This window comes from Porites lutea, chromosome 13 (assembly GCF_958299795.1).
Source record: "Porites lutea chromosome 13, jaPorLute2.1, whole genome shotgun sequence".
NCBI classification, from domain to species: Eukaryota; Metazoa; Cnidaria; class Anthozoa; order Scleractinia; family Poritidae; genus Porites; species Porites lutea.
In genome coordinates, this window is record NC_133213.1 from 12,151,196 (window position 1) to 12,177,609 (window position 26,414).

General features: G+C 38.2%; 1 protein-coding gene across 1 annotated transcript; it reads right to left on the minus strand.

Annotated features, from left to right (window-relative positions):
• Nucleotides 1–4,359: 4,359 nt before the first annotated feature.
• On the minus strand, nucleotides 4,360–24,062 carry LOC140922245 (VWFA and cache domain-containing protein 1-like). Its single transcript, XM_073372236.1, has 14 exons — nucleotides 23,771–24,062; nucleotides 19,338–19,925; nucleotides 17,915–18,062; nucleotides 16,306–16,583; nucleotides 15,543–15,678; nucleotides 14,696–14,969; nucleotides 14,383–14,579; nucleotides 13,468–13,548; nucleotides 12,300–12,612; nucleotides 11,414–11,602; nucleotides 10,863–11,203; nucleotides 10,561–10,714; nucleotides 9,159–9,385; nucleotides 4,360–4,981 (listed from the first exon to the last, which is right to left on the minus strand). Exons 1-14 carry the CDS (start codon nucleotides 23,927–23,929, stop codon nucleotides 4,566–4,568), a joined length of 3,501 nt encoding a protein of 1,166 aa, XP_073228337.1. The 5' UTR covers nucleotides 23,930–24,062; the 3' UTR covers nucleotides 4,360–4,565.
• Nucleotides 24,063–26,414: the final 2,352 nt, after the last annotated feature.

Genomic DNA, 26,414 nt, shown 5'->3' on the forward strand with positions numbered 1-26,414 from the left:
TATGGCCGCCGTGACGTCATGTGAAAACACTCTATTTATCATGTGAATGACAATTTCTCTATTTTTTGTAAAGAATTTCATAACGCAGTAGACTTTCAGTATTAAAATCATTGAGCAGGATTTGTTTGGCCACACTGTGAACAATTGGTGACCTTAAATGATAACACCCCGTTTTATTCATTAATGTCGACACGTACGTCAGTAAACAGAAAGTTAGAGTCTACTATACTCGAGAACAGGAAGTCTTAGAAATTCATTCGAGTTTTGTGAAAAGGAAGTATTTGTTGATGAGTCACTGTAGTAAAATTCCAGTATCTTTACCTAAACACTTTCAGTCACGTGTGCCACACTTCACCGCATGGAAGATTTCATTAAGGAAGAGGTTTAATGGAAGAGCAAAGCAAAAAGCAGGGATGACAATCCACAAATTCAAACGATTCCGGTTTTCCTTCCTTTTTTTATTCGCTTTTAATTGTTTTCTCGTCCCTTTAACCTACATATAGTCAGTTTCTGTATACCACAGAATTAAGTAGCTATATAGTAATTACTGCAATTATACTGCTACATGAGAAATTTCTGAAATCTGATTGCCTTAGCGCAGTGGTGTTTCAGCTTAATTTGAAATACCTACATGTGAAAATTACAAACCTTTTGTGGGTAGTAGTATAAACAAATAATAGCATGATTTGTTCGTGATATTTGGCATAAATACCATTCGTGATATTTCAAAATTGTCTCAAATTTCACTCGCCTAACGGCTCGTGAAATTACGTATAACAATTTTGAAATATCACTTGTGGCATTTATGCCAAATATCACTACTAATCATGCAATTACCTATACATATTAATGTGAAAATTAACATTGATTTTAATAAAGCCATAAGACATAATCGTGAAATCACTGATTTGCGCAGAATCCGACAGGGATGGCATAGTGAAAATGACAATCTTTGAACGACTTCACTTGAGAAGGGTTGTGAAATTTCTTATTTTTGCAGAAGGTTTTGGATTAGCGAGAAATAAGTAAAGAGCACGGAACACAATCGCGGTCAGAAAGCTCTCTTGTGCTCCCCCCATTTACGTCGCCGTGAAAACACTGGCAAGGATCTTGATTTTTAAATTGATCGTCATATGTTAATATGACTGTTCTTATTTCCCTGAGTTAAATTGAGAGACTCACGTAAATCCACCTGCGTATATTGGCAAGACAATTTAAGCATATAATGGTAATGATGAGAGATGATGAGGATCAAGAGTATGATCGAGAGTATGATCCGTCAGAGAGACACCGTTACATAGGAATCATAAATTTAAAACCCGATTTAAAATTAAAACTCACGTGAAAAATTACCACACAAAGGTGCTATAATCTACAAATTGTTGTGTTTGCTAAAATCTATACTGATAGTTATTGATAAAAATATTGTGAATTTTAAAATTACATGTCAAGTGCTTTGTTCAGAATTCACGCTGCATTAATTCTGCGTCGTATTTCTAAATATTGGAAATGTCAGTTCACTCTAAGTGCTCAAACGAAATTTATAGTACCTTAATTTCACAGTGACCGCTCACTAAGTGACTTCTGGGTCTCTTACCGGCTACAACAAGTACTGAAGTAATATACGCACAATGCGCTTAAAGTTTTCTCGGAAATAGAAGGCCAGCAAACTTACTCGAGAAGAAAAGTCTACTTTGATCATTTTTTTTTGTTGCTCAAGTAATAATAGTCAGAGTGTTTTTTCATTTTCAGTTACATAGTTTTGTTTTCTAGTGCACTGTGAAAGTTTCTGTACTTTATAAGAAATAACTTGTCCTTTTCAATCGCTGTGAAGTAGAGAACGACAACTGCCGGTAGTGACTTTAAAACAATTGGCTTTGCCCGTAAACAATTGCTGGAGCTGGATTTGACTGAAGCGAGCAAAGCAAACCCTTGTGTGCAGTTTTCTGTATTTTCTAATGATTTGCTGAGTTCAAGTTGCTTGAATGAAGACCCTCGCAAGGACCAGTTATTAAAAGTAACTAAATGTCATAAATGGTGAATCATGGCTAAGATCTTTAGGTAGTTTGTTTTTGTAAAGACATTCATTTCCTCATTGTCAGAAGGTATAAGAGCCCTTATGTTTTTTATGATAATTTGTTGTTTTGCAACCTTGTTGTAGCTTTTTTTAGTTCACTTAAGCTCAATATTGTGCATGATGGAATTGTTCTTTACTTGTCGTATCTCTTTGTGTGCTTAAAGTTGTGTCTTTTCCTAAAAATGACCTCGGTCGGTAATTAAATCATATACTAAAAAAAATAACTGGAAGGAAGTGTTTGCAATAATGAAACTTTAACCATGTTTGAAGAAAAATTCTAATCAAGCGTAGGTTTTTGACAGGTGTTATGCAAGTTCAACTTGACAACACTAAGCACACTGATTTATCTGCTCGAAACGATCAAGTTTAAAAAACTATAGTTGTTATGAAACCGATTTTGGGGAAAATTTTGAAACTACAAGATTGACTCTTTTACTGCCCCACATAGCAACGCCAAACCTTCTACATTAAGGCTTTTGTTTACATTTCGGTGATCTGCAAAGCTACACGCGTCCGATCGAGCGTGGGTTTTAAAACATCAGCTCGAGTGCGACAAAGTCCGGTGACTTCAAACACATTGTGAGCATTAATTTTTTGGGGCAAATTACTGTACAAAGATATTTTGCAAAGAGGATTTATTTGTTGATGAGTCACTCTAGTAAATTCCAGTATCTTTACCTAAACACTTTCAGTCATGTGTGCCACACTTCACAGGATGGAAGATTTCACTTAGGAAGAGGTTTATGCCTACAACATTCCCATTTACACACATCCTCCCTCCCCACCCTACCCACTATTTCAGTGGAAACTTGGGAACCCTTTCATTAAGGATTCCATACTACACCTGTAATGCCACGAAGGTTGCTAAACAAACTCTTGTGTTTTTGCTGTTTTTTGTTATAAAGCGCACAAAAACTGGCTGCTCTGACCTGCCAAGCCTTATGTGGTAGGTAGACCTAAAGTAAAAATAAATAAAATAATAAATAGGAGAGAGCCTAGAATAATTGATGCTTTTTATTTTAGAATATGAGGTTTGAGAGGCATTCCCTTCTGACCGATCGAGTTAGTGAGTGATCTTTGACTCACCCTCGGCCCTCTGTCGTCGCTATTTCAAAATTTCACGACGAAGAATACCTGCTGACTCCCCCTTCCAAATTTTGCTCTGCGGTCCCCGACCTAGTGTAGCCGAAAGGATACAAATTGTTAACTGCAAAATAATATTCTAAAAGGGCATGATTGGCCAAGCCCGACACTGCATATGTTAGTTCTCGCTTAAAAGATCGTTTTAAGCGAGATGTACTAAGATCGTTGATAAATTGTCCCGAACGACGTCGCAGTAGTAGTCGAATCGATCCTTTTCAAACCAATACACTGGAAGTTTTAATACTCCCCAATCCCCCGCCCCCTCTCTGCATTTCAGACCACGTGATTTACGCCATGGGAGTTTGGCCCTGTGTCGCGTATAGCGCCAAATTTGAACGAAACAGTTCTCTAGGGTGCCATCACATGATCTGTGGGAAAACAAACGTATAAGCTAATACGTCTCATAGGTGTTATGGGCTCATATTCGTGAAAAATATATTTGCAGATAATTTGGTTAGTCTTTGGTCATTGGATAATATGCTCCACGGAAAGAACTATAATTTACCTTGAGTATTGTATTCAATTACCAAAAAAAGCGGCGCCTACATTTTACCAGAAAATCACTCATTGAATCGTTAACAACACAAAATAATTAAACAATGCTCTCATTTATCAAAACCAAAATTGTACATAGTTTACTTCTTTACGCTTTTTAATCACCAGGTAACTTAAGGAAAAACAAACAAATAAACAAACAATTCAGTAAAGTACAGCCAACCTTGAAAAACAAACTATTATATAACCCTTTCACTGCCAATTTAGCCAAAAGCAAATTTCAACCAGATGTTCCAATTTCATTTTCTCAAATTTTGAAAATCAAATAGCACCGAGTGTAAGTACAGGCAGAGAGATTTCATTTTAATGAGGTCATATCATGTCCGCAGACTCAAACGGTAGAGTCACCTCAAAAAACTCCATCAAACAATCTGGCAGTAAAAGGGTTAAAAAATGTAAGTTCGCGCAGGAGGAACAAAATCGAGAGGCGAGCCCTGGCCTGGCCCAGCAATTAAGAGACTGCGCCATCCCTGATCAACCATCAGAGTTAAGAATGATTTGACTGGCAGAGTTCATAAACTAATAAATTAAAGTTAATTGCTTTTTTCCCGATCTTTTCATTTATCTCTTGGACTACCATGCCTTGTTGAAAGATGTAAATACCTGTGGTCTTAAATGTAATAGACAAAAGTAATGATTTTTTCCGTCCTAGATTATATAGGCATTTAAAAGGATGTTCGATCAAATGTGGTCTCACAATTATAGAACATAGAATACAGATTCAGGTTTTGCCGGCTTAGTCGGGTGCTTCTAGTTAATTTTACGCTTACTTAAAATCCTGATGCCTGACTTATTTGTATCTAAAACTTTGTTTGTATTGAGGATTGTAGGGTGGTGCACTAGGCTGAATTTCACCATAGCTTGGCGGAGGCGATTCGTAACGTGGGGGTATGCCCGTCAGCTGCATAGAGGTGCCAGGTTCAAGGACGTAAGGAGCCTTGTAGGGTTGAGGTGGCGGGCTGTGCACTATTGAGCTGGGTGCTGGTGGCGGAATTCCTCGTCCAATATATTCAGTCCTTGCAGTGGTCTTTGGGATTCTTTCCCTCTTGAATAATTTCACCGCAATCAAAATAATCACAACAATGAAACCAATTACCCCCAAAACAATGCCAGCAATAGCACCAGCAGACATTCCACTTTGGTTACTACCTTCAGCTTTGTCATCTTTGTCCTTCGGAATGTCTGTGCTTCCGGGGGCTCTTTTCCCTGTAAATAAAAGGAAAAAAGGTCAAACTATATTACAATTTGCCCATTTAGCAGTTATACAACGAGGTGTACTAAGTATTTACGTTAGTGTAGAGCGGAACCTGGGAAGCCCTTACCAAGTTGCATTTTTGCAACCTTACTCTAAATTACAATCCGAAAGTTATTACTCTATTGCCAATATTAATTCGTATTTTAGACTATATTTTGCTCAACAGGATGTCTTTTAAATATACTTTCTAAATTCTGCCCTTCACTAACATGCTTGGAAGAGACGTTGACGCACAAAAAGACCCAACCGAAACGTTTTTGGGAACAATCTCATTAAATAGATTTTCGTAACATGAGTAAAGGTTAAAACCATTACTGAGGCCTGTGACGTAAGGATGGAAATACAAATGTCAATGTGGAAAAAGAGATGAATGAATTTGCAAGTGCAGATATAATACAAAGCGCAATGATGGTGCAGATTTAGTAAATATGAATGTGTAGGTACTAAAGCAGAGTGGTAAAGATGAACGTGCAAGCGCGGTGAGGCTGTGGGCACAGAGGCAGGAGAGGTGAAGTGTAGGTGTGAAAGAAAATGCAGAAGAGAACACGTATAGGTGTTGGGACAAAAGTAGTATTACCAATGATAGAAGTTCAGTTATGGGAGCAGAAGAGGTAAATATGAAAGTACAGCTGCTGAGCAGAGCAACATAGACTGAAATTCAGGTTTGGAAGCTGAAGTTGTAAAGATGTAAGTGCAGGTCTGGAAGCAGAAACAGTATGGAAGTACGCCCAGGTGTAGGTGCAGAAACAGCGGGGTTTCCACTCAACAGAAAGTTTCAAATTCGCTGACTTTTCACTGAAATTTAAACAGTTTTCACTAACCTTTTATTAATGAGAAACAATCGATGTTTACATTCGCTTTAATTCTTTTTGCAGGCCATCGACATTTTTCTCTTCATATTCAACATTTTTCCGCTTTTCGCGGAAAGAGAAGAAGGAATTATCAAGAAATCATATACAACGAAAACAAATGACCACAAAATTACTACTACATTGAAGTCAGGCGTAGAGTGGCAAATTGATCGCTTTGCTTGCTTTGCTTACTTTGCAGCATACGTTTAATCTTTTCCAAAGAAAATGCATTTCAAGTCTTGAAGAAAAGTTTTGAACTATAAACCGGAAAACAGAATTCCATGATTTTGACAGTATCAAAATTTTTCCCTGACTTTTCCCTGACCTTGAAAAATTTTTGGTTCTCCCTGACTTTTTCCTGACCGTGGAAACCCTGAAAAGAAAAAATGGAAGTGCAAGAGTAGCAACAGAAGCAGTGGAGAAATCAGTGCAGGAATAGGAGCAGAAACAGCAGAGATGAAAGTGCAGGTGTGGGAGCTGACACAGTAAAAATGAAAGTGCAAGTGTGGGTGCAGAAACAGTAAAGATGGAAGAGCAGGTGTGGAAACATAAACAGTAAAAACGGAAAAGCTGGCGTGGGAGTAGAAACAGTAGAAATGGAAGTGCAGGTGTGGGAACAGAACCAGTGAGTAAAGATGGAAGTACAGGGGTGGTAATAAAAACAGTAGAGATGGAAATGCTGATGTTGGAGCAGGAACAGTAAATATGTAAGTGCAGGTGTTGGAGCAGAAACAGTGGAAATGAAAGTGCAAGTGTTGGAGCAGAAACAGGAAAGATGGAAACGGCCAGTATAAAACACGGACTAGGTATTTAATGCGGGCCACGGACTACGTTGGTAAAAACTGTGCTAATTGGTTCTAGGTAAGGTAAAATAAGATCAAAAGGTCGCTAAATAGCACAACACTTGAATTTAAGTTATAAATACTTCTAGAAGTTCTTGGTGGAGGAGTGCCGCTCGGTTCTCCAAAGTTTGAGCTTGACCAAATAATACTATTTTCTACACTTATTTTTAGACGTGGTCTCGGTCTCTAACATCTATAGATGGAAATCATGTCATCGTCGCTTAGAATATATAACATTGGAGGATATTTCGGTTATTATTCACGTATAGGTAAGTAACCCCTCCCCTTTAAATACAGCTTTTTTGCATCGCAGAATGCCTCTATATTATCCGTCTCGTCTGGGTTCTTCATTTCCTCATATCCCAAGGCTTTCAAATGGAATTGTGGCATGTAAAAGAATTTTACTCTCACTAACACCAATTCTAGTAATTCTATTTTTTTTTTCATTCGGTGCCTCTCAATTTCATATCTCTATTGCAATTGGCTTAAAACTATGTATTGAATTCTACACTAACTCCTCCTTTTTTTATAAAATTCAGAGTTTCATTTTTAGATGCCTTGAGTACCGGCATAACCTTCCTTACCCTTGTAGTATGCTTTCCTTCTCCACTTGACGCTGACGTTGGGAAGAATAGACTGCGTGATCAGCCAAAGGAATGTTTGTGTGTGAGGCAAGGAGCTGGGACTACTGTTTTATGCAACTTCGCTATCCCTTTCTCTCAATTTACCTTTCTAAAGCTGTTTTCATATACACAGTTCGTAGTCCACGTCTTATACCTAGTCTGTGTTTTATACGCAGTCCGCAGTCTGCAGTCCGCGTTTTATACCGACCGGAGATGGAAATGCTGGTGTGGGGGCAGAAAGAGTAGAGATGGAAGTGCAGATGTGGGAGCAGAAAGAAACAGTAAAGATAAAAGTGCGGACGTGATAGCAGAGATTGTATTTATAGAAGTGTAGGTATACGTGTGGGTGAAGAATCAAACAGTTAAAATGGAAGTGCAGACGTGGTAGCAGATACAGTAAAGATGGAAGTTCAGGTGTTGGTGCAGAAACAAACAGTAAAGACGGAGGTGCAGATGCTGTAGTAGAGACAGTAAAGATGGAAGTGCAGGTGTGGTAGCAGAGACAGTAAAGATGGAAGTGCAGTTTTGGATGCAGAAACAAACAGTTGAGATAGAAGTGGAGATGTGGCAGCATGCAAATACAGTAAAGGATGAAGTGCAGGTGTGGGGGCTAAGGATGAGGGAGTGTGGGAGCAGAGGGAGTAGAGATGGAAGGGTGGCCAAGCGTCGGAGGAAAAACAGTCCATATTGATTTCAGAGGTTGGAGCAGAAGTAGAAAAATGACAATTGTGGGAACGTGGTTAAGATGCAACTATAGGTTCGTGTTCAGATGCAGTAAAAAGGCAGGCGAGGATAAAGAAGCAGATGCAGTAAAGATAAAGGTGCGGTTGCAGCGACCGTTCAGGCTAAAGACAAAAAACAGGTAAAAACGTAACGAACATCCTAATGATGATGACACATTTGTTACTTTCATTATTGTATATCAACTCGTTCTATTGCAAATTATTATTTATTCAAAATATATCTCCGTTTCTGATTGGCTAAAATCACATGCATAATTCTTCATAACCAGCTACTGTTGACCAAACTTGGAAGAAATTTGCCATATTGAACCGATGATGTCAAAAGTGCAGCTAAATTGCAGATTATTGAACCGCTAACCAAGAAGACCTGGGGACGTGTTTAAGTTGTTTTCGAAGTGAGTGATGGCGGAACATTTTACTCGCTTCACGGCGAACTATTGTCTAAAAACATAGCAAGAACAGTAAGAAGACAACTCGACGGACGACATCTGCTAGTTGGAGTATATTTGCAGACCTGAACAGCCCTTTATCTCCTAACCTTCCCGATAAAGATGCACTATCGATATCAACTTAACATCGACGGAGGTAAGCACGTTTTTGCTTGTTTTTAAACTTGGAATTATTTGGAACGAATAATAGAAGTACAATCTTCAAATCCTACGAAAGCCGAATTCAATAATTGCTAATTATTATTCATTCAAAATTTTTTATTTTCCCCGTTTCTGATTGGGTAAAACCACACGCATAATTCACCATAACCAGCGGCTGAACTGTCATATTAAACCGATGACGTCAAAATGACGTCATGGGTTCTAAAATTTGTCATATTGAACCGTCATTTTTAGCTTCTTTTTAAAGTTGGAATTATTTTGAATGAATAATAACACAATTATTGAATTCGGCTATCGCAGGATGTGAAGAATTCTGCAGATCTCGGAGGGTGTTATCGACCACCGCCGTCGGCCTCGGTGGATAACACCCTCCTCGATCCGCAGAATTCTTCATATCCTTAACTCAGCCTCATTCAATAATTGCTAATTATCTCTCTAACAATGATAGCATGTATTACCTTCCTTTCCTCCGTAACATGAATTGATATTGGCGCAGTATTTTTTATTAAGAGGAGCGTCGTGCTTATCGCGGACACACCAGTAACAGCCCACAACTCCATCACAAGAGTTCGAATTTAACTTTTTGTCGCACTGAGGATCAAAGCACTTCAGCAAACCCTTTATGGAAGGATCATTTACTTGTTCAGAAGGGACAACAGGCGCTGGTACTGGGCAAATAGACAGACTGTAGGCAAAAAAAGAGAGAAAAAGTTCACCTTTTCTATAAATTAACTGTTATTTTGAATAATACGGGATAAAAGTTGACCTGGGTAAGTATTTAGGTAAAGCCTTAACGGAAAGATCACTTACTTGATTTCGGGGTTAAGCTAAGAAAAGAAATATAATAAAATACTGCCAGAAAAGAAATACAGGTCCTGCCAAGTAATCTCTTAAAAATTATTCGATGAGAAAATATAAATGTCCTGAAATCACGAAGCCTTACCATTAATTAATAGCAAATAGGCCACTGTTCACGAGTAATTATTAATTCTTTGGATAGATGTACCTCATACTTATGATTATGAAATGATTAGATGTTACACATAGGCTTATTTTAGTCCTAGTACAACTGTACATTTAACATAATACCAAATTTAGTTAAAGCTCCAATATCTGTTTTTTTTTGTTTTGTTATTGTTTTTCATTTCGTTATTGTTTTTTTTTTCGTGGTAAATATCCGTAGCCCATTCAGGAGCTGTGTCACGGAAGTCCAGTTCATTTTGTTTAATATTGCCAATTACTCGCCCTCAATCGCTATGGAATTTAAAGTAAGCAAAGAAATTAAAGGTAAATGACAAAATTAGAGATCCGAGACAAACAAATATGTCTCTTGAGCATTATTTTTGAAGCTGCAAGCAGCAGGGATCAACTTTGAAAAAGTGTTAGGCTGAACAGTTTTCAAAAACCCTAATAGGCCATTTTACAGTTGTGGGCTTGGTGCCCTAGCCTTTGAGAGAACGTGAGGCTGAGGTTGACCTCGTTTTGATACAAACCTCATTCCTTTTCTAATGTAAATTTTGCTTAAAAAATACTAGTTAGCATAAGAAAGACATGATTTACATAATAAAGCAGGAAGGGCTGTATCAAAACAAGGTCAACTCCAGCCTCGTTTTGATCTGCAACTGTAAAATGGGCTATTTCAACCCGTTTCAATCTTAATCAATCTCTTTCAATTTTAACCTTCCTTTAAAGTTTTAAGCGGTTATTTTTATGTTTCTCTTAATTTAACGGACATTTTGTAATTTCATAATTTGGCTGAATTTCGTGACACAGCTCCTTTAACCATTAAAAGTCAATAAAGCTAGTGTATGTGTAAAATAATCGTCAACGTGATTGTCTTATTTTTTTAAATGTGCTTACCTGCTGGCTGGGAATTCATTTCTGCAGTAATGAAAGTCAAGCCTTGAAATGCATGGACACTCGCAACTTGACACCGGTGGATAGGAGCATTCTCTGTTGGTTTCGCATGTGATGCAACTTCCAAGTGGACAGGAATCATCCCGCTTTTTGATACCTAAACGAGAACGACATTCACGATGAAGGCAAATATTAAGTGTTCACCAGCCCCTCATGCTTCCAGGGTTTCTCACTTCGAATATCATCTCTCTAAAGTAAAATGACAATTTTACTCAAGATCACTTAATTTTCTAGAGAAAACTTGCCTAAAAATGCATTACTTCCACCAACTTTTGCAAGCTGGTATTGCCTACATCGCTGTCCTGTTGTCAGTGTGTTGAGGCCTCGAAACGGGATGCTCAGCTCGTAGAAATTTTCCGTGTGAATCTTTTCCAAGTGTCTACATTTTTTCTTTACCAAATGCCCTTTCTGTAAAAGGTCCTCGGCTATCTCTTTTTCTTTTGCTGTGATGTGGACGTACTCCAGATCTTTTACTTTAATGTCTGGCGACAAAAAGTCTTTGTGCATGACGAGAAAACCAGCTCCGTCTAACACAAAGCATTCGTAGTTGCCATCTTTGCAGCTGGGAAAAGTGTCCGTTAAGAGTCTGACGGGAAATATGTATTTTAATTTAGTATGCTTGTGAAAGTCTGGTGGTAAACGCCACATTATCTTCTCGACAAAAGGTATTCTTAACAAAAGGCCTTATTGGCTCTGCCACGACACTGTAAAAAAAAGATAAATCACCTACACTAATTTTCTAGTTGACATAAAAAAAACACACACACACAGAAAAAAGAGCAAGATAATAACTTACTTATGAAAATAAGACAAAGGAAAGTCTGCACCCATAACACCAATGACCTGGTCATTTGCGCTGTGTTTGTGTGTAGCTTCACCGCGGTATATAGTATGCGAAGCGGTTATAACTACTCCTGATCCAAATGCGTCTATGTAAGGAGTGGAGAAAGAAACACGCCCCGTGTTTCTGAGCGCGGCATGGTACCTATTGTAAAAGTAAAAACATATCCAGTTAGTCATAAAGCCGAAGTATCGTCCCCCACATTATTTCGCGTAAAAGGTGTGTTTATTACCTTAAGGTCTACAACGGATGGGGAGGGTGGGAAAGTCAAAGTCTGCGATTATTTAAAGGGTAAAGAGTTCTTCTTTTACGTCTGTAGCTCGAAATAGTCATTTGACCGCAACAGAGCTGCGGCCCACGATGCGCTCACTTCACTCCCCCCACCACCCTCTCTCTCTCTCTCTCTCTCCATCAGTGTTTTTAAAGCTATACGGAAAGGAAACAAGCCAAAAGGCAGGATTTGAAGTCGCAACTGGGAATCGAACTCGGGACCTCCCGCACAGAAGGCCGCGCAGTATCCCGTGCTAATCCTAAATCCTTCAAATTAACTAGGCGTCTTCTCTTTAGGAGTTGTTTATGTTGTGATACACACATTTTGGCAAACTCTAAATGACAGTCGGATTTATCGCCATAAACTGTATGAGGTTAAGCCATTTTAAAAAATGGCTTTATATCTGACTGTCAATCATGAGAGTTTGCCAACATGTGTTTATCATAACATGAAAGTAAAAATGAAATAATCAGAGCTCTTTGTACCAAAATAATATAACTTGTTAATAGTACCAAGATCTCGAGAAGTAGACCTAGTTTTGAGGATGGAGGACTAAAGTAATCGTATTACCATGGTCGTTTCGTTGGATCAAATGATTTTGCAATTAATGTCCCAGGTGTTAGTCTAAACACACCGTTGGCTGTGCCAAAATATCTCCACACCAAGTACTTTGTATAGTCCGCCTTTTCGCGTAACCAAATGTCATCGACCTTGCTGGAAACCAGCACTGTGTCTCTAACGCCTGGTTTGAACCCAGGATTAATCGCGCTTGAACTTGTCATGTACGATTTGTATGACTTCACTCGGGACACCGTCTCGTCCAAACCTAAGTAGGAATAAGGGTCTGCGAAGGCCTCAGCACCAAACTTCACAACAGTTATTCCTTCAAATGAGTAAAAGGTTTAGGTTAGAAATTTCAAAGCATGGCTTACTGAACGGAACTTTGAAAGTAGTTAGATCTTAACGAGCGGACAACATATCGTGGGAACAGTACACCGTTAACATCACAAGTCATAGAGTTTACAATGTTGCCCGCTCAAAGACTCTTGGCGGATAAAAAATTTTATTGTTTGATATCTTGTGACCTGGGAGAAAAAGATAACAACGCGCGTCGTTAAGAAATTAAACAACAACAGAAACGAAAAAAAGCAGGCCCCAGTTGTTCAAAAGGTGAATAAGTAAACGTTATATTTATCCAGTAGATAAAGCAACTGGTTTTCTCCAAGTACTTATCTTTTGGATAATGATTTATGTGGTGGATGGTAATCTTCCGGTGGATAGCATTATTCATCTTTCTAACAACTGGGGCAGCCACGTAACAAGACGTCATTATAAAAATGGGTGTACAAGCATTACAGGAGGGAAAATTCGATCACTTAATGCTGGACTGGAAGCGGGATGACCTTGCAGCTGCCTCATATTTAGTCGATTGCTGTCGCACAGATCATGGTATCCTAGCTTTTAAGTATGTTTAGCGCTAGGCTATCACATGGATTAACAGTCAGTAGTTTTTACAGAAATACAAGAAATATGAAAAAGCTTGAATATTCCCACTTAAACGATCGCCACTGTGATCGGTCTCGTGAAGTTTCTCTTTAATTTTTTCTCAAAAACAATAACTTTATTATTGCCAAATTCATAAAAGGTTCCTTAGGAAAATATTTTTCAGGAATTTTTCACTTCGTACTAGTTTATCAGCAATCAAGTTTTTGTTTATTCATTATTTCTTTTAACTTACCTTTAGCTGCATATCTAGTAAAATGAGCGCAGGGTTCATCCGGCCTTACTAAATCCAAACGATGATAGAGAAATTTAAAGTCTGAAAATAAATTAAGGAAGCACAAGCAAATTACAATAAAAATTAAGATGAAAAAGTTTAAGCTAGTTTAACGCAACAAGTACTTATGATTCTTGTGACAGAATTTCTTGAAGTACTATTAAGGACATTAAGACTGAAAAAACGCGAGCCCTTTGCTGACTTTTTTTCTGTGTCTCTTTTGTGAAATACCAGTTAAATTTGTGTGAAAAAGAAGCATACGAACAAGCTTCAAAAACATGAAGAAATGAGGTCTAGGCTTTGGTGGACAATTTCATACGAATCACATCTCCTGATTTGGTACCTTTGTTAGCAGGAATGCGGGAAAGGTTTATTTAGCACAGAAACACCACGCTAAATTAGGCTTGCGGTCTCCTCTCGTCTTGCGCAACCAAGAATGTTCACTGCGATAAGTCATGTTAAGGATGACAACAATAGAGACGATAGTTATAACGATGACGACGGAGATTGTCAGACTAACGAGAAGTTCATTTGAGGAGAACTTATTCAGCAGAATGCATTTCCGTGGAGAATGGGAAAGGCAAGACGAAACGAAGATAAAGCGAAGGTAAGGCCTCCTCTAAGCAGTCTTGCGCCATCTCCCTTCCCGTCTCTTCCATTTAGAACGTATTTTACCTACTCCTTAAAGACGGTTTAATGCTCTACTTATTGAGAAATCTAATACAACTGATGGCTGATTGCGTTCCCTGTCGTTAAGATCTATATTCAATTTTCCCGATTCTACAAACTCGTCTTTTTATCGATGAACACGAAAGATCAGTCTTCCTTTATATTTAGAACTTTACTTGTATGTTGATAATATGGTGATGTACTTACCTGAAGGAATACTTTGAGTTGAGAGTGTTTCCTCCTTATCGCCATCTGCCACCACAATTCCAACGGTGAATTTGGTTTTTTCAACTGCTCTCCAGAAGTATGTAGATGGTACATCTAAAACTGAAACTCCTTCCTTGATTTTCCCACCGCGAGCAAGAAACCGCTTTGACGTAAATGATTTCACCCCGGATCCACCGCTATCAAAGCGAAAAATAACATAATAGAAAGCGTAATGGATATAAAAGTTAATGGATTCCTCTCGTACCCCTAAGAATAAATAGTTTTCTCGGCACTAACTCTAGAAAGCACTTACACTTTGATAGAGTTGAAAATCTCATTAAATTCAGGTTCTGGTTCCAAAGCTGTAATGTCCATAAAAATTGGGTCACCGTAGACGTCTGAAGGGGCTGGGAGAAGAGGGTGCATCATGGTCCTTCCAGAACTATCCGCCATCCAGGCATAACTTCGCTGGCCTCTTTGAAAATATGTAACTTCAGACAGAAGATCTGCCATGCTAATATCTGTCCCAACAACACCGATGAATTTTCCTTGATGATAACATGGCAGTGTTATCGAAGTTAACAGACCTATAGGAATAGGAAAACCAATGAGACACCATAAAAGTAGGAAATTATAGGAATAGTAGCAAGTGTGCATATATGTTGACATCTAAATATATATTGTAGATAAAAAAATTAAGAAATTAATTTCTTTCTGAAGTTATCCAACTTTCGCCATAAGAAAGACGAAAACTGAATTCCTTCTGAAAAAAAGCGACCTGAACCTGTTATCATTTGAAAATAAATAACTGGTCTGCGGAGAACTTAAAAAACACGTCAACTAAATGAGTTAGTATGTAGTAAGTGTGAGATTTCACATGCTCTTATAATTAAATGCGCTAACATGAAGGGCGGACGTAATGACGGACGAATTTGTCACAACCAAGTATTTCCTGGATGCACAGATAACCAAATTTTGTTATTCATGGTGCTTTGTTGGCCGCGCTTCGAGGGCGCAAGAGCTCCACTATGACGTTTTAGCCCAATTTACAGCTTTAATTGTCCAACAATTGTCAGTTACACGAGCTAGCTTAAGAGTGTCCTGTGGTATGTAAGAAGTTCGAAGTTGTAAACCTGTAACTACATCATAGCGTTTCTTACCTGTGCCAAAAGCGTCAACGTAAGGAATGGATATGATTGGTTCATTGCGAATTGTCTTTGACGAAAAAAAGTCGTAATAGGTTGCCATGTCATTCCGCAAGGTGTTTGTGTTTGACACATATGTAAATTTTCCAGCCTTAAAGAAAAATAACATCAGTTATTGCAGTGTGGCTCATACTTTTTTGCCATTATTTGAATACCAAACGACAAAAAAAGCAAATAAGCAAATATTATCTCAGCATCTCCTCTACTCTTCTTAAAGGGATAAGCAATTGAAAACTTAACAACTGAATCGCTGTTTCTACGGTGTCTGTCAGCAAACGGTATTAGCGATTATCATGGATAATGCATGCACTTATTTTCAAACGCTTCAACACGACCGTTATGATACGAGCAACAAGCGAACTACTTGTGGTACTAACATTTTTTTTTTTGTTAGTTTTCCAAAAAGAGCTATCTCTGTGATCGCACTTTAAAAAATCACTTTATTCTCTATACAAAACTTAATGGGGTGTTGTGAAATGAACATTTCAGGTCTCACCCAAAATCGCTTTCCCTTGAATGCTCCCCCTCCCCCTGGGCCGTGAATGCAGTAACAAAGTTTATATATCTCAACATCAATGGTCTTATTTAGCGTTCAGAAATCATTTATTTAAGTGGCTACTGTAAATACCTGAAATGACTAGTCAGGAACTGTTCCCAAGATTAAGAATATAGATAACTAAAAACCAAAAGCAAACTGAAATGATTAGGGTTATCTTACGGTGACATCAGATGGCTTTCTGACACCAAGACCTTCCTGTTCAGCAATGTAACGCAGAATTAGAAGGTTCGTCAGCATTCCATAAGTCATGATCACCACCTCATTATTCAGCTCCGCATTCTTTGTTTTTATTGTTTGCAATATTGTTTCTTCACTATCATTTGGTCTGCCATCCGTAAGAAAGACGATAACCTTTTTCCTGGAAGAACCGCTTATGTCAGATGTGCCTTTGAACAGATCGAACGCTTTAATGAATGCCTTACTATAATCAGTGCCTCCTATGAACAGAAAAAAAAAAATTAGTAGGGAGACTTGTAGCGCCAAACGGAAAACAATTCAACCCCATAGGCAAGTTTTCCCTGCACTTGTCGTCCCGGAGGACAGGGGGGTGGGGGGGGGGTTGGTACTCAGGAAAGTTTTACATGGGGATTTTCGCTCCGAAGTCCAACTCCTTCCGATTGTATGTTCTATTTTTGACGGAAAAAGGATGATCCCTTTCGTGCACCTTCTGCTGATACACCTTCCACATACCTAGCTTACTGGAAGTTTGTATCCCTTCCATACTGTTGTAAGTAAACTGTCCTTTTAATATGAATAAATCACCGAACCATAACTTTTTCTTGACTCTTTCACAGGCATAAAATACATCTTTTAACCCTTTTGGGCGTTTTTACAGCTCGAAATGACAGATTTTTCCACCCTTTCATATACTTCAACCACTGAAATCAGTACCCTTTCATATACCTGAAGCCTGAAGAAGGTACACCTTTCGGGAAGAGTCTCCCAATATAGGCAAATATAGGTAGTATTCCCTAGTTTTGTTGTTAACTTTACATTCACATAATGTCGGATTTATCCAGAATTCTTTTTGCACCTTTTAATCTGCTCACCTATAGATTTGTTATATTGTATTATCAATTGTTTATTGTTAATATAAATCTTTTTTTTTAATTGACTCTTCAAAATGAAAGGATTCACCAGACTATATCAACTGTGGAATGGGAGAGAAGACAGAATAAGTACCCTTTCGTTCACCTCACCGACTTGGAAAGACTGAATTTTAATAAAACGTCCAAACTGGAATGGGATTTTGCACGCACGCGAGAACTTAAGCAACTATGACGACAACGGCAGCAGAAACGCCGACAAAAAAGGGAATTTGCATTCCTGTTTTAAACTTAAAGGAGGATAAGGAGCCTAGCTGGGAGTTAAACCTTAAAGAATATATCTAAGTTCAAACAGAGAAAGAGAAAGAAAAATTTGTCGCTGACGAAATATGCATGAAGTTTCGCATCGTAGTTGTGAGGTGGGACGTCAAAGAAAATTTGCCAAAAAAGTGTGATGCACAGGGCCAAGCAGGAATAGTGTTGTTTTGTTCGTAAAACCTAGTTTGTTTGTCGATGTTCTGGCATTGCCTTCGTCGTCGTGGGTGTTAAAGCTCCCTATATCATCGTCATCATCATCATCATCATCTCCTAATGGCATTTGTCCGCTTATTCCATAAAAAATTAAACGAATTACATGAGAGCGTAAAGAGACGCGCAAAGAGGCAGAATTTTTTTCGCTTTAAATCTTATTTTGAATTGCTCTCAAATAATTTTAACCTTACCGTCAGCAAAGATAGTTTCTACATATTCTTCCAAGTATTTAATGTTGATTGGCGTAGCATCAGCTAAACGTTGGCTATGACAGCCCCTTCCATCGCCATCATATTCAACTGGGGTGGAGGCTTCTCCATTGAACTTTACAATTCCAATCTAATAAAAGAGACCAAGCAAACATATTAGCACCGCCTTTCCTAGATGTTGGTAGAAAAAATGACTTAGCACATCATTGCATTATGTCGTGGCATTAGCCCGCCACTTGAGAGTGACAACGGCAAGACTAAGCCAGCCTAGGTATCCATCTATCATTTTTTTAGGGGGGCGGGGGGAGGAGGGCGGAGGGTGGGGGCAGTATAGGGGCAATGACATTCAAACATTCGAAACTTCTGCCTTCCTAATTTTTTGCCATAGGAACCAGCAGCATGGGGGGAAAAAGTAAGAGTTTCTCTTAGGCCGATTTACATGGTAAAACTTTGTTGCATGCGACGAGGTGCTTAGCGTAACTCTACAGCACAAATTGTGCCGTGTTAATAAAACCTACATGTACAACAAACTTGTGATTCTTTACACAACTTGTGACGCAAAAGGTGAATTCATCTTAAGCATACTTTGCTTCAAAGTATTACCATGGAAATCGGCCTCTTCACCCGTCTGCCCACTCCATATTTTTACTGTTTCCGATTAAGCAAACACAAACAAGTATTTTCGGTCCGCCAACAAAGGGTCCACTTAATGCAGGATCCACTGTATTCTCCTTTTGCGTCTTGCGAAGTAACTCTAAGGTGTGGAACTAAATTCTTATCTTTCCGAAAATTTGCTTCACACTGGGTTACCTATCAACTGAGCGCATAAGTTTAATTTAATACTGAGTTCTAAATGTAGTCGCTATAGTATCGCCCCATGTAAGGGAATCCGGATTCCGGAAACTGAGAAAATTTTGGCACGTAGAATCCAGAATCCTTGGCTTTGGAATCAAGAATATAGTTCAAGGAATCCGGAATCCTACTAGGAAATGGAATCCAGAATCCAAGTTCCACTGAAAAAGACTGGAATCCAGCACCAGGAATCCGGAATCCATGGAATGGAATCCAGAATCAAATACTGTCTTGGATTTCCTTACGTGGGGCGACTACTAGGACATTGCAAACTTAAAACGAAATCAGCTATGTAATAACGTCACACCAGGCATACATGACTCATACATTGACGCTAAGCTTACAGTCATAGTAGGACCATATCTTATCAAAATTAGTGCGAAAATTTTCGAGCAGAGCAAAAAATAATACCCTTACACTATTTCAGAGTTAATATGGCCTTCAAAGTATGTTTTGATGATCCTGCTGTTCTTGCAAATGCGTTACGTTAAGTTAACCTGGTATTTTATCCTACATCTGCGCACGTACGGTCGGAACGTTGGAAAATACTTACCCTGTCCCTTGGATTCATCGTTCTCAGAACAGTTTTTGCAGCTTCCTTTGCGACTATCATGCGTGAACCACTCATCGAACCACTGTGATCAATAACTAGAACAACATCTTTTGGTTCAGGCGTGGCTGTTTCCACGTAAAAAGGTCTGAATCGAGGATCATAAGACCCACAATCTGCGGTATCTTCCAACGCTGGAAAGCTCGACAACACACCTTGTTCAGAGGCAAAGTACTGCCATTTCAGAACGGGGTAATCTTGAGAAATTTTCTTCATTTTCTCCACCACAGAATCCGCAACATGGGTGGGAGAAGCTGGAGCATTTTTAGATACCTTCACGCATATTCGTGAAAGGTCGACTTTTGAACGAAATCTTGAATCGTATTCTGATTGACCAGAATTTTTAACCTGGCAGCATTGTGTTGGTGTTCGTCCAGGTGCTATAGTCCAAGAACTTTCCACGGCCAATTTAAGTTCTCGTACAACCTTGAACCGCTCTTTAAACTTGTTGGCAATCCTGGCAGCCAAGTTAGGAAGAGCTGTACTACCATTCACAGGTCGCTCAATGAACTGCAAATTGTCAAACGCGTCCTGGAAATTTAAAATACAATACCGTGAGCATAGTACTAAAACAGTTAAAGAAATGAGGGCTCATATGGCAAAGTTGAAGTTATAAAGGGAAATGGAGTTGAAAATATACAACACAACTTATAAAACCACTGCAGTGCAACCATAGTGGTAATATTATTAGTATTTTCCAAACCAGTGGATTGTAGTTTTCGCGCGGTGGCTACCGTAACCGGGAATATTTTGGGATGGGTGTCAATATGGCGTCCCGTTTTGCGACGGTTCTCGAGGCCCGGTATTTTCGCGTCTAATGAAGTAGTTATAACCAAAATGTAAGAAAGGGGAGAAATTCCCGCTTCTTGGTATCTATTGGTAGGTATAGGAATTATTTTTTTAAGACTTCGTTAAAAAATCGTGCGAAAAGGCACTCTACAACTCCTCGACACACCGTTATAGTGAAGCGTAAACAAACCGGTTACTAAGTGACGTCCATTATTTACAAATTAAAGTTACCTCTTCATTCTGACCAAAACATCGAAAATCAACTACCCTCCTTCAGGTTAGCAGCATAACGCTAGATATATACCTCTATTCCCCTTCGGGGGATGGTTGTATATTTTTACTACCGCATAATGCTTTGCTGATTCATGGCCCTTGGCATTACGTATTCATGTACTTTTGTATAGAGAGAGACTATAGTAGGAAGACGGTTTCTTTTCCGAGAAAATTTTGTCACATGTAAATGAAATGAAATCTATCAATTTCAGTCCCCTAAAAGGAGAAATTTGACGCTGATCACTCTCAGAGCTTAAACGGTTAAGAAAAATTAGGTCGTTTGCAACGTGTGAATTGTCCATTTATGTGATAGTCAGTAAGTCTACTAAGTCTCTCAGGCTGTAACTGCTTAGTCGTAATACATGCTAACACAACGATGAACATTTTAAATATAAGAGACAGGGTTTATCTATTTATTATCATTATTATTATTATTATTATTATTATTATTATTATTATTATTATTATTATTATTATTATTATTATTATTATTATGATCATCAGGTGTTCATTGTCCTGGGAACAAAATGTTACACTTTTAGTCTGGTCCAGTCTCGAAAACTTAGACTTCATGGAACTTTCTCAAGATGCCAAGAAGAGCAGACTTTTGCAAAGTACTAACACTCTTTGGAATTCCTAACTCCTTCAAATGACTACTTATTAATTTTTTCGGTTCTCTCAAAGCTTCCATAACGACTGCAGGTATACTTGATTACTGGCCGCTTAATAAAGGGTTGCAGCCTAATAGGTGGCCACTTAATGGATCCAAAGGCTCAACCATCTCCTCGTTCTCTTAAGCCATATTTCACTATAGCGAGGTCTTGATATTTAAGATTTTTTAACTAATTTTCTCTTTCTCTCTTAACTTTGAAGGTTCTTAGTTATAGATAGTTGGTGATCTCCAGCTAAGAAGCGCATTAAATTTTATGGTATGGGCAATGTTGTCGTTTTTTTTCGTGGACATTTAACCTGATTTATTTCATGTCTTGTTCAGTTTGTTTAGAAAATCCCATAATATTTTCACTTCTTCATTCTCAGTTTTTCCTACAGGGTTATGTTCGTATCACTTGCTACTTATATAAAGGTTAGAATGGATACCCCAAAGTCAGATTGTCATCTTCACTCAAAATAAATGATAGAAGTCTTCTAACTTAAAGTAGTAAATAAGAGAAGAAAGAAAACAGTAGGTAGTTTGTAGGACTTCGTTGAACCCGCGTCATTTGATGTATAATCCACATCCGTATCCACTACACCATCAAGGGCTAACTGCCGACACCCGATAATTTTAACGTACTTTACGTGGCATTGATCAATGCATTATTGAAAGTTAACCGTTTCTAAAACAGTGCTTACTCCTAATCGCTGTACTTCGGTGCCAAACCCTGTATTCAACTCTTTTCCTTGCACAACTGTCTCCTACTCTGATGTCCCCACTTTTCTCAAAAATGTGCCCAATAAATTCGCTTAAATCTAGTATAGCGTGGTATTGAGTATAGCGTTGTGTAATAAACATAAGGTGTCCAACCTGATTATCCATTCTAGTCACAACCCTTACATATAAATGGGAGTTTAAAAACTTAGCAAAGTCTCCGAAGAACAACGCAAGCCTAGGTGCCGTGCCTCATTTCCTAATCACTCTAATTATTATTTTATATGTTATTATTATTATTTATTATTATTATTATTATTATTATTGTTGTTGTTGTTGTTATTGTTACCTTTTTTCATGTTTGCGCTTTTAAAGGCCTAACGCTAACGTTCGTGTGATGCCTCAATAGCTAGTGCCCAATCACGATTGGGCTTAGTCATTGATTCAAGGAAATCCTTTTCTTAAGATAAAGAAAACGTCGCGTTTTTAACAATCGGTTACTGGTATTACTAAGCCAGTTATTTTAAGACTTTAAACAAGGTTTTAAGACGATTTTCTGCACAATTTTCAAAAACTAGCAACGCCAAATCACGAATTCTGCTCAAGGTCGTTTCCCGTAACATACATGACGTCAATCTTCCGCACAGCGCCTTTTTAGAACCCTTTTCACTTCCTTTATTGTGCTTAAAATCGTCCCGTGTAACACGTCGTCTGTTTCCAACGTTATACTACTACATGGCAAATTTCCGCAATTTGATTGGCTCAGAGCAGTGGTATTTCAGCTTAATTTGAAATACCTACATGTGAAAATTACAAACCTTTTGCGGATAGTAGTATAAACAAATAATAGCATGATTTGTACGTGATATTTGACATAAATATCACGCGTGATATTTCAAAATTATCTCAAGTTTCACTCGCCTAAAGGCTCGGGTCTTTAATACGACGTTGAACACGTTTAGGTGAAAACTTTCAGATCTGAGGGTTTCTGAACTTGCTAGTCAAATTAGCGGCGGAGCTAGGAAAAAATGAATTTCATAACTTTCCCCGAATTCGCACAAGTGAGGCTACTCCCAAGCTAGGTATATAAGAGAATTTCTACTCTAACTTAGGGATCACCTTTTAGAAAATTAAAGGTTAGTGATTCAATTTAATACGGACACTGAGAGGATGAGAGTTCTAAAGTGAATATCCGGGGTTTCTGAAAATGGATCATGTTATCTAGTAAAAACAAATACACCCTTTTCTTGTACAAGTTAAAGATATACTGTAAAAGAGAACATCAGCATCTTCAGATTAAACAAGTCTCACCTTCACCAAACCGTCATTCCGCGGAGCTATGTCCATGGAACGCTCACAAGCGCTCATTTTTACATTATTCAACAGGCCAACATAGTCTGAAATTGACGTCTATGTTCCTATTCAGTGCACTGTAGCGCTGGGAACATCACTGAATACGCTGTCACTTGAAGGCTCTAAATTTTATTGTTTTATTTATTTACTATTATCATTTTGAAAAACCAAAGGTTTAACACGCAGTTGACAGGTGTCTGCATTAACGAGGTTTACCGGATTCTATGGGAATCTGTTCATTGGCACTAAGAAACAAGTGTCCGTTTTCCACATAACAGAATAAACGGGTGTCGGTAAGGGTCTGTTTACATGGAGGTGGGGGATCCTAGATAGGTGAGGTAACATTTGGCAGGTCACTCCACCTAACATGTATATGTGATCAAATTAAAATGCGATGTTCTATGGATAGGCAGGAATTTAGAAAAATGTAAGTGCTTTCCCCTGGGACAAAGAGAACTGTCCGTAAGAATGAATGAGTCCGTATTAATCGAGGGGTCGACTGTATAATACAAGAGAACTTGCAGTGAACTTTTAAATGACTAAGTAAAAAAAGAAAAAAAGAAAGAAGCAAAGTATTTGGAAGATGACTTACTTGTAATGTGGCTGTTCCAAGACCGTCCCTTGCCAGTGTAGAAAGCGTCTTACTAAATTTTGTAACATCAAGTTGTGCTACGGAAGATGGAATAAACAATGTTGACAAAAGCAGAAAAATCATGAAAGACATACTGCTGAGTAGACTTGTTAAATTCATCCTTCAGTGAGGAGAAAGCTATGAATACTTTCTTTGCGCTGAAGCTCTTATTATTGCCGTCAAAAACTAATGTCAGGAACACAAACGTTTTAGGATTTTTTGTCATGTGACGTTATTCATTTATGTCATTGAATGTTCCTTCCTCACATCTGACGTGTTTATCTATTTATCATGTGAATGACAATTTCTGTATTTTGGAAAAAACCGATAAATAGGGAGATTTGATTGGCTTCTAGCATTGCATTTAATATGATATAAATTCCAGCCAGATACTGTGTAGAGTAAAATTAAAGTACTGAAATTTAAATTTTTAAATTTGATTGTGTTACCCTGCATGTCCATTGTTATACGTGACATCTGACATGTTAAAAATGGACAAAATATTTTGGCATTAACTTTTAATACATACAATGTATTAAGATATTTTTTTAAGAAGTTAAAAAGTTTAGCTTGTTAACTTGTTGAACGTTGTAAAGAATTTCATAATACAGTAGAGACTTTCAGTACTATCCCTGAGCAGGATTTGTTTGGCCACACTCTCAACAATTATTGAAACTTATAAATAAGTGATAATGACATCGCATTTAATGTTCGTGAATGTCGGCACTTACGTTAGTAAACAGAAAGTTAGTTAGAGTCTAATATACTCGGGAACAGGAAGCCTTAGAAGTTCATTCGAGTTGTGTGAAAAGGATTAAAATGTTGATGAGTCATGCTACAGTAAAATTCCAGTATCTTTACATAAACACTTATAGTCATGTGTGTCACCGGATGGAAGATTTCACTAAGAGGAGGTTTCACACGGAAGGGGAAAACAGCGATGCAGGGAAGACAATCCCACAACCTTAAAAGTACTGAAAGAGTAAAAGTACTGAAATTTAAATTTTTAAATTTGATTGTGTTACCGTGTCCATTGTTTTACGTGACATATTTTATAGAAAAGTTAAAAAGTTTAGCTTCTTAACTTGCTGAACCTTGTAAAGAATTTCATAATGCAGTTAAGAGACGTTCAGTTAGTAGACTATCACTGAGCAGGATTTGTTTGGCCACACTGTCATGATCAACAATTATTGAAACCGGAAGTGGATAATGACATCGCATTTAATGTTCGAAAAAGAAAATTTGACTTCTGTTTCTCTTCGCGTAATTCTGTGTTTCTTCGCAGAACCCTAAACGAGACCTTGGCGGCTTAAAATATTGGCGCTTTGCCCGAAACACCCTAAGCGAGACCAAAATCCAAAATTTACACCCCTAAGTGAGACGACGAGCATCCCCGTCTGTTTCATATGGAAGTACCCCCCCCCCCCCCCCCCCACCCCCGGGGTGAATGTCGGCACTAACGTTAGTAAACAGAAAGTTTCGAGAAAGTTAGTTAAGAGTCTAATATACTCGGGAACAGGGAGCCTTAGAAGTTCATTCGAGTTGTGTGAAAAGGATTAAAATGTTGATGACTCACTCTAGTAAAATTCCAGTATCTTTACATAAACACTTTCAGTCATGTGTGTCACCGGATGGAAGATTTCACTAAGAAGAGGTTTCACAGAAGGGCAAAACAGCAAAGCAGGGAAGACAATCCCGCAACCTTAACGATTCAGGCTTTTCTTTTCCCTTTTTATCTGTCTTTATTTTCTTTTTCGCGCCATTAACTTAAATAATTGTAGACAGTTTCAGTATACCAGAGTATTCAGTAACAATATAGTAACTAATTGCTCATACAGTAGTATTACTGAATGTGAAAATCAACAAACAACAACAAATAAAAGCCATAAAACATTTCGTAAAATCTCTGATTTGCACGAGTCCGACAGAAATTCCATAGTGAAAATGACAATCATTTAGAAAGTTTTAGTTGTCCTCAAGCTATAGAAAATTCTAGACAATAATTGTTTCTCTCAACAGATATTTTACAATCAGAAATCCGTCGTTGGGTGCCCCTGATTAGCGCGGAGAAACAAGGAACGAGCCGGGGAACAATCGCGGTCAGAAAGCTCTCTTGTGCTCCCCCCATTTCTGATTACGTCGCCGTGAAAACACTGACAAGGATGTTGATTTTAAAATTGATTGCCTTATGTTAATACGGCTGTTATTATTTCCCCTTAGAAAACAAACAGTGTCCTATATGCTAATACCAAAGCTTCCTCACACGTAACACATGGCAGGAAAATTTGCATTTAAACTAAGTATGGAAACGTACAAAATAAAAAAGGTAAAGTTTTCACTTCTAGCATTTTTAATTAGGGGAGATTTTAGATCCCTTATAATCAGAGTCTCTTGCCAGAACTTCAAAATGTCATCCAGTAGCCCCTGCATCGGTGTGACGACCAGTTGACGTGACAAAGTCTGCAATAGCAGAGAAATGACTGCTATTCGAAGAAACTTTAAAATGTTCAGTCTCCCTGTTATGCAATCTATGTTTTTTAGCTTTGTTGAAATCCTGATACCCTGAGCAACAACTAGTCTAACGCCGGGTGTCTGTCAAATAACG

Bases quoted from the DNA above. Each gene is read 5' to 3' on its own strand.
- LOC140922245 (XM_073372236.1), bottom strand. From the start codon at position 23,929: ATGAATTTAACAAGTCTACTCAGCAGTATGTCTTTCATGATTTTTCTG. The intron at 18,063-19,337 runs GTAAGTATTTTC...CTCTTTTATTAG, and splicing joins CGATGAATCCAAGGGACAGG to ATTGGAATTGTAAAGTTCAA. The intron at 11,204-11,413 runs GTAAGTTATTAT...ATTTCCCGTCAG, and splicing joins CCTTTGTCTTATTTTCATAA to ACTCTTAACGGACACTTTTC.